We start from the raw sequence: 9,319 nt of genomic DNA on the forward strand, positions 1-9,319 counted from the left end.
ACACCTGGATTTCAGACTGTTCTGAGTGTTTTACCACAACCATTGGAACAAAGATCTTGGTTTAATGTGTTGTGATTAATTTACGTAGCCTAACACTTCACTTAGTACATTTCAATAACATAATATAGTCTTTGAGGAAGGGGGAACTTATTTGCATGTAATGTTGATATGCAGAAATACCAGAAAAGCAAGTCTGTGAGGAAAGCAATGGAAATAGAGATAAGGTGACATCTGCTGGCCTAGACACCCAAATGCAAGCAAATTAAATCACTGGAATAAGGACCATTTAAAAAGAACATAAATACTAAACTACTACTACTTTTTAAACCTATGCCTTAAATAATTGTGTTGCATAACTAAAACTAGGAATAATATTGAGAGTGGTGTGTCCCAAGGCTGAGTAGTGTGATGTGCAATTCTACTAACTAGAGTAGAATAACTGAGTGCAGTGTGAGGTCTGACCTGTAAGTGGCGCTGGTTTGATGCAGACCGGGACTGGTTTGACCACAGGCAGCACGGCGGTCTGTAGGGGCTGGATGATGATGGTCTTAGTTTGGAGAGGAGCGGCGCCATGGGCCAGGGGTACAGCTGTGAGGAGCGGTTTGGGCTGGATGGACACCTTGTGGATGAGCTGGATCGGCCTCTTCATTGGCTGGGCCGCTTTAACTGGGAGGTGGGGGGATGGAGTCTCATGATGAATAGATAATTTTACATAGACAGGCTGTCTGTTTTGTATCAGGCTATTCTAATATTAACAAAAAACTAATTTGACCAATACTGTACATTATAGCATACATTACTCGACAAATCTTGAGGGCAACCGTTTCCATATTGAATTGACAGCCTATGTAGAGCAGTCCTTATGTGGAGAATAAATGGATGAGAGTGAGAGAGATGGAGTAGAGATTGTTGGTGAGTGTCTTACCTCGTGTAGCCTGGCTGGTCCTCTTCGGGGTCCTCTTGGCTGGGGGGGGCTCTGAGAAGCCACTGGACTCAGAGCAGACAGAGACAGGAGATGCCACGGGCGGGGGTGACAGAGCTTCATCCTGCAGGGGGCAGCAGAAGGGCAGGGGTTACTATGCAGTGCTTGATATACATGGATATACAGTACATACAAGATATATATATATATATGTGTATTATCTACAGTATGGGCTGGTCATCAAGCTACACAAACAATATCTCAGCAGGTCATTACATTGCATCCTGTTATTGTTATGACTAATGAGGCAATATATTTTGAGTACAACCAAAATATGTTATGATCATCCCACAATCACTTCTGCACGTAGGGTCATTCCTCTTCAACATATGTTCTGATTTGGAGGCGGCTGTGGCTCAGCCGGTAGAACCAGCGTCTAATGATTGCAAGGTCGGCAGCTCGAACCCCGGCTGGCCATGTGTTGAGGTGTCCTTGAGCAAGGCACTGAACCCCTAATTTCTCCAGGGTCGCCTTTTATGGCTGATCCCTTGCCTAGAGCATAAAATACCAAATTCCAACAATTGACTGACAAGTTCATTGCATGGCAATAAAACAGTTATTATTATTACCTAATTATTTTGAGGGTCATTCCTACATACATTCACACACAATACAGAAGTGTTTCAACATAACAGTAAATCTTGCCCAATAACCACATGTGAACAGAAGACTGTTGCCCTTGGTAATATTCAGATGTCTTTGTAATACAGGAACACAGTGATGTCCTTGCACTCCATCATGACCATTAAGGGAGACAGTGACGTGTGAAGGGAGGGGTCAAGAGGAAGATATAACCCTTGTCCCCTCTTTGACATGTTGTGAAAACAACTGCCTACTAAATTATGCTAATTTGGGCAGAGTTGTCAGCACCTCATTTTAACGAGGGGGCGGGGCACACCTCAGGCAGAAGGTGAATAATTAGTGTGACAAGGTGCTTAAGACATTCGTTAATAAAGCAGCTCAGGTGTGTGTGTGTGTGTGTGTGTGTGTGTGTGTGTCTGTCAGTGGGCTCCGAGCAAAAGAGCAGCTGGCAGAGACAGTAGTGTGTGTGTGTGTGTGTGTGTGTGTGTGTGTGTGTGTGTGTGTGTGTGTGTGTGTGTGTGTGTGTGGACACCATCTGGGGGGGAACTATTTATAAAATAAAATAAATAAAAATTCTTAACAAACACATGCAAACCCTTAATCAATAACATAGACAGATATTTGATAGATATTTCCATGAATGGAAAATAACCTACATACCAGTAGGCCCACCAGACAGAGGAAGAGGAAAAGGGGGAGAGAGAGAGAGAGAGAGAGAGAGAGAGAGAGAGAGAGAGAGAGAGAGAGAGAGAGAGAGAGAGAGAGAGAGGGAGAGAGAGAGAGAGAGGTACAATGACTTACTAGCATGGAGTATGGTGACAGGGCTTCCACTGACCCAGGAGAGGGGACAGAGCTCAGAGTGTGGGCGGGAGAGAGAGAATCCACGCTCATATCACCATCTGTGGTAACAAGGACATGAATATGACTATGGAGCTCTGTCATTAGAAATATACTGATCAACGTACTTTAGTTGTATCTGTTTAACGATATTCCTTGACCATACATTGTAGTAATATCCATGGGCAAACACTAAAGTGACTAGGATTTAGGCCTATTTATCATGTTACCTTGACAATAGTTCTGACACCAACACAATCTCAAATCACAAAATAAATACTTACAGCATTGTTTTCTTATCACAATGTAACAACGGCCCTCAGCCATGACTTTATTCATGATAAAGCATGCCTCTCATGCCTTCGTACTTAATCATACCCTGACACACTTTATATTGTATAGATTCACACACTGGGTGTTGTACAGTACCGTACATCATGTTCCCTTCACAGTTCTATATTACAGCTAACCATTATCATAGCCGTGATTGTCAGCCATGAACAAGGCACGTCTAGGTTATCAGTGTCACGGATCAACAATGAGACAGATATAACATGATCCTTACATTTCACCATGAAAATGAGACATTAAACTGAAACTGAAACCTAGAAACCCCCCCCCCCCCCCCACCCCCAGTGAGCGGCATGGATTGTGTTCAGTAGTGTTACCTGTGCAGGTGCTACCTGTGTCTTTGCTCCAGGGGGGCAAGTCAATGTCAAAGTCCAGGTCAGGAACATTGCCGGCCTGGGAACAGAACAGACAGTGTTTACATACTGGACCATTACGGGAAGTGTAACAGGTCAAAGGACAAGTGAAGTAACAAAATCACGAGTACACTGTTTGTTTCCTACAGATATTATCCCAACTCCGACTAAGGAATCATGTAGCCTATGCTGTTCTTCAAATGATGACATAATTGGCTTACGACAGGTGCCGTCTTTCAGCGTGAGCGAGCGTGTGACACATTAGGTAGTCACGGTGACATGGTCTCACAAGAATGAGAACACCTGTCTTAAGACAATGATAATGACAACTGACATCTACATAAGTGCTGCATGACTGATGGTCGTAAGACTGAGGGGGCAGTGGAATCCGAGAGCACTACTCACATAGCCAGTGCATTCCAAGGCCCGAAGAAGTTCATCTGCATCTCCCAGGTTACCCAAGTCATCAAACAGGCTGATGTCTGTGGAGAGACATGACGTGTCATCTATGACCCCAGTGAGTGACTAAAGCACTTCAATGTCGACCAATCCTGTTGATGTTGTCACTCACTCACAAATTGAACACAACATGTCCTATAGATAGTGTATTGTTGAAAATAAATGGCTAGAATATGTTTCCTGTGTTTAAGGAGTGGAATGACAAGCAAGTCAGATAAAACTATTATAGGCTAATATTTGACCATGTCAAGCAGTGGACAGTTATCATGGCAAATTTGACGAGATTCATCTCAGCAAAATAAACCTCCATATTTAGAAGTCAACATAAAGCTTTAGCCAGCCAGCATTGTTTACATCTTGTTGCATCATGTCACTGTCATAGCTAGCCGCTTTGGTTTACATCATTCCATTGGAATAGTTGTATAGGTTTATGAATTGTTTGTGAAATATTCCGTGTTACTTTGCTTTGTTGTCAAAAATTCAAAGTGAACAAATAATGCAAACTGTTGTAATAAATGTGTGATATTCCTGCTGACATTGGTTTACATCTTGTTACATCATGTCACTATCATAGCTTAGCAGCTGTGCTAGCAGCTAAAAAAACAAAAGATAGGATAGCGAGCTATCAAACTGAACAATGCTAAAAGGTTTAACACAATCAACCTTTTTGACCTGCTTAATCTTAATTGGATGAGGTCGGAGTCAAATCACAGTAATCAAAGGGGGTAGCTAGTCAGATCTTTAGAAGGCTGTCAGTCATGTCTGTAGTGTATCTGTGATCAGATAAGATCAGATCTGTGTATCTGGTATAGATCTGTGATCAGATCAGATCAGATGTTGTGAGTGACGCTTGCTTACCCCACTCGCCATCCTGATCGATCGAGATCATGCCCAATGTCTCACTGTTATTATTATTCATATTCATCATCATAATATGATCTTGTTCGTGATTCTCGAAGTCTAACAACAAATCGTTTGACATCTTTCCTCGAATACATTAGTAACCAATTTAAAAAGAAACAAGTTAATTCTTATTATGTTTTCTAAAAAGAGAAAAAGCTCTGTACATGTCGCTCGTATTCGTATTCACGGCTAAAAGTACTTCCCGTTTTTAGATACACGTCTGGCTTTAGCGTCATTCTACGGGTGCCTCAGATGGACAAACATTTGCACGTCATGGTCATGGTTGGAATGCGCCACGGGGTGGGAGCAAAGCACCGGTTTTAAGATATGGCTCTATCAGAGACTTTATCGGGCGTCGTCTCGTCCAACAGTGCGCTCTTAGAAGAAAAAGAAAAAAAGAAGGTTATTTGCCCTGTCCCAGTAGGGGACAAGAACCCTTTGAGTTTCTAGGTAGAGCCAAAACGTGGGCCATTATTAGTGGGCCATTTCTGACACTCCAATGTGAGGGCATTACTGCAGTTTGTTTGTCATAGTCTACTCTTCTCCCAAAGCTAGGGAAAATGTATTTGATCATCATAGTGTGTATTGGAATAAATAATATGCCTTTGGTTTGTGCCAATGTAATGCTTACATTTCATCATCTATCCAATATCAAATTGTCATCAGCAATCGAACAGCATTGGTTCACACACTGGCTAAAATATGTGTTGATATTCTATAATAATAATAATAATAATAATAATAATAATAATAATAATAATAATAGTTTTATTGCCATGCAATCAACTTGTGAGTCAATTGTTGGAATTTGGTATTTTATGCTCTAGGCAAGGGGTCGGCCATAGAAGACGACCCTGAAGCAATTAGGGGTTCAGCGCCTTGCTCAAGGACACCTCGACATGTGGCCAGCCGGGGTTTGAACCGCCGAACTGCAGACCCTGCGATCATTAGATGCCAGCTCTACCTCCCGAGCCACTGCCGCCCCTATCACTGGACAATTCTCCTAAATACCTGTGTTGCGACCATGGCAAAACAGGTTTTCTGTTCAATGACATGTATATTGAAATCTCTTAAGTGACTCATTTGGTCTTGGTCTCCCTTTGGCCTGTATCCGAAACCTTTGACTCAAAACATTTCCACACAAATTATTATCTACACAAAGTATAAATACATTATGATTGAGCTGTTTCACTCAAATGTAGGCCTCAATGTATTTAAAAAAGTACAGCTTGTCCCATCCATACAGAAAGTCTATATGCTATACAGTTGTAAAGACTGTGTCTTGAAATACTGCTGTGTGTAATTCAACACACTTGAAAGGTGAGACCACATCAGCCAGCTCAAGTAGCTCACATTCCATTGGGCGCTTTCCTTTTCAATTGATCTCTAAATAGGCCTTGATCTGGGTAACAGAAGAAGTTTGCTCTTTCGAGGTATATTCTTAGGCCCTGGTTGTCTAAGAATATACCTCTTGGCAAAGCAATAGGTCACATTGGCGTGGCAGAGATCAGCAGCAGGTGTATGCTGGGCCTAATCCCCACTGAGCACCTCGCGACGGTGCTAGATTAACCTGGGGTGGTCTCACTGATTCCCTCCCTGATTGGATCTGTTCCATTCGGTAAGAACACACCCCCCCTCTATGAGATGTGACCTCTTTATTTAACCTACAGTACATAACATAGGACCTTACCTCATTAACCTGGTCCAACCCCATAATGTGGACCCTAACCCATTGGGAAGATAGATCAAACTAAATAAATTCAAAAACATGCATACTGTACTAGCTCAACAGTGTGCTGCTATCCCAGCATGCTATGTGATGACTACCTTCCTGCTTGGGTTCACAGATTACTGTAAGGTTAAAGGGGTGTACATTGGTGTTTATTGGTTGAAATACTTAAGAGGTAGAGGATAGAAGTGGCTTAGGCATTTAACCTGTGTCCTCGTGATAATGGCAATGTGTGCTAGGTAGCTGATTGGAGTGGGATGGTAATGGTATCTATAGCACTTTAGCCTGAGAAAGGTCCAGGTCCCATCATGTTGATTGTGTCTAAAGCCGCTAGCCGCTAGCCCCAGACCCAGCCAGGGGATTAACAGGTTAACCTAATGAGGGGGAAGTACAGTTAAAAGGATTTTTTTTGTAAAAATGGATTAGGCTTTGGCCACATCAGAGTTACCATGGGAACTACTACCGTATGTCTGGCCATAGTTTTAAGTCTAAGAATTTGAACATTTATCTATGCAGTTTAAGTTCTCAATGGAAATAAGAGCCATGACATGACATGACCTGCCCCGCTGTTTTATTACCATTTCTTAACCACCTCAGATACTGTTATATAAATAACCAACCACTAATGTTGCATATGAAAATATCATGGGATGGCTGGATAGGCTCAGGATTGACTCCAACTCAATTCCAGATCGGTGAGTTTGACTGTGGGTCAATGGATGTTTGTAATGAACCTAAGCGAGCAGTCATACAGTCGGTCTGTACAGTTACATGAGACACAAGACAAGATTAGGCAACAGCACGCGGCAACTCCCTCCAATCCAATTAAACTCATAGATCAGCTTCCGCTCAGAGCCTCTAAGTTTATTACCGAGGGATCAAAATGAGACTAGTTAACCCCTCTCAACCCTACGATTACCACTATCAAACGTCTCCAATAGGTGGCTTGTATCATAGCGATCATGAGAGGGTAATGATGGGATGACCGCTTGACAAAACATGTCTGATCAAAGAAAAAGGTGTTATTTCAGTTGTCCTCGTTATTCCAGTTGTCCAGGTGCATGTTCATCATGGACACACCATACCCCCAAACAAAGCCACGTTCTGTATGCAGGTTTGTTCTTTCCCTATGGGTCTCGGTTGTTTCCCGAGGCCCAGTGGAATACCCACTGTTCCTGCTCTGGAGACCCCCGCCCCCCCCCCTGTCTTGTGACTCTATTAGGGATCCTGGTGAAAGACAATGGCTCAACGTCAAGGAGTGAATATGGAGGCGCTCAGGCGGGGAGGGAGAGAGAAAGAGCACAACTGATTCATATGGGAATCTAGGACTAAGCCAGCTCTATCATAACTTACTTATAGAACTACTTTCTCTTTTTTGCTCTTCTTTTTAAAATGTATTTTCGCAGTAAAATATGTTCATTCCACGCATCCTTGCTGAGGAACTTTCTCCCCCAGTTGATCACACAAGGGAAAAAAAAAAAAAGAAGAGAAATATAACTGAAAAGGAAAGAGGGAGAGAGATGGACAAGTGCCTGCTTATAAGCAAAGAAAGACTCCCCCCTCCCAAACAAAGTACGGGCTACATTTCATCTTTTGTGTCCGAGATTGATGACCTATGAGATGGATGATGCTTCTGCAGTGTTGTGTGGCATTGTCTCATCCCAGCAACCACAGAGAAGGAACACTTATCATCTCAGGCCGATGTATGGAGCGGGGGGCGGGGGGAGTCAGTGGTGAGGGGGGGGGGGGGGTTTGGCTTGATAAAGCATGATGGAGATGGGTTAATGAGAGAAGAGGCAGATGGAGAGAACAGTCTCCCATGACGACCCCGCCACACTATCAGCCAGAGCCAGAGAAGCGAAAGACAGAGATGGGAGCAATGGATGGGGAAAGAGAGGTTGGGAAATAGGGATAAGAAAAAGAAAAATTATTGCAAGAGGGCAAGAGAGAAAGGGAGAGAGGAGAAAAAGAGAGGGAGCAAGTGTGTATGGAGATAGCATTAGTGTGTGGTTAGTGCAAAGCAATGCTTGCATATATTAGCGCATGCAGGCCTACAATATATTTGAAGTCACAGTGTGTGTGTGTGTGTGTTTACTTCAGCATATCTCTGCTGTGCTTCCCTGACTGTGTCGCCCCTTCCCTCCACTAAGAGCTGTGCTAGCAGGTGGCCCAGGTTTGTTGTGCTGGATGAGGGATTAGGATTTAGGACATTGTTTGTTGGGAATGGTGCTGTGAATACAAAGGGATTAGTGCAAAGGGTTGCTTCATTGACACTCTCTCTCTCTCTCTCTCTCTCTCTCTCTCTCTCTCTCTCTCTCTCTCTCTCTCTCTCTCTCTCTCTCTCTCTCGCTCTCTCTCTCTCTCTGTGTTTGAGGTGCAGAATGTAGGTGATGATTGATGGTAGAACGTGGACTGGCGAAATGAAACAATGCATTAGGTAATACTTAATAATTCAATCCAATACAATTTTGCCTTTCTTTGTCATGATGTTGGCAGTTTCATCACTTAAAACGTGTTTATGAAATATGGGCCTACAGTATGTAGGCCTACAAATCCATGTGTTTAAGAATCACGTAATAAAATATGTCAAGAAAATATGTAAAATACTCTTACGTAACCAATGTTTTCTGTGGCAAGTTGTGTAAGCTCTTAAAAGCCTCAGCTATATATAACATTTTGCATTACACTACATTTTCCATTGGCTTGTTTCAGCTATCCGTTGTGTGTTCTACAAAATCATGTGAAGAAAAGAAAAAAACACTGAAATCATTTCAATGCCTTGAACCATGTGCCACCATTAGTGACACACAAAGAGGGAACTGACAAATCACCATTTTAATGCTCCTCTTTTGACTTTAATGAATTTACGTTATCTAATGGAGGTGGTGGTGGAGGGGGTGGTGGTGGTGGTGGAGGTAACAAATGAAAAGCCCTGATTAGTGTAGAATGAGTTGAGAAAAAAAGGCCATTCATCTTGGTTAGCATCCTCCTGTGCTCTTTTTATGGGTCGTTGTTACAAGGACGGGAGCTGGGGGTGCTTGTCCCATTAACGGGGCCACGGAGGGCCCGGCGCTGAGTGGCCCGCGGACGGCCGTTGACGGAGCGTTCGCCCGCTCCACAGTT

At 43.0% G+C, this 9,319-nt stretch overlaps 1 protein-coding gene across 1 annotated transcript in view; it reads right to left on the minus strand.

Moving 5' to 3' along the window:
- atf6 (activating transcription factor 6) overlaps nt 1-4,546 on the minus strand; it is a gene marked incomplete at its 5' end in the record, with an annotated part of 36,191 nt that extends 31,645 nt beyond the window's left edge. Inside the window, 6 exons of the mRNA XM_080535197.1 lie at nt 463-666; nt 926-1,046; nt 2,366-2,463; nt 3,070-3,145; nt 3,511-3,587; nt 4,423-4,546. Coding sequence (XP_080391323.1) covers nt 463-666; nt 926-1,046; nt 2,366-2,463; nt 3,070-3,145; nt 3,511-3,587; nt 4,423-4,546 — 700 coding nt within the window. The remainder of the gene's footprint in view (nt 1-462; nt 667-925; nt 1,047-2,365; nt 2,464-3,069; nt 3,146-3,510; nt 3,588-4,422) is intronic.
- Between the last annotated feature and the right edge of the window lie 4,773 nt (nt 4,547-9,319).

This window comes from Nansenia antarctica (assembly GCF_963989245.1).
Source record: "Nansenia antarctica genome assembly, chromosome: 1".
Classification (NCBI taxonomy): Eukaryota; Metazoa; Chordata; class Actinopteri; order Argentiniformes; family Microstomatidae; genus Nansenia; species Nansenia antarctica.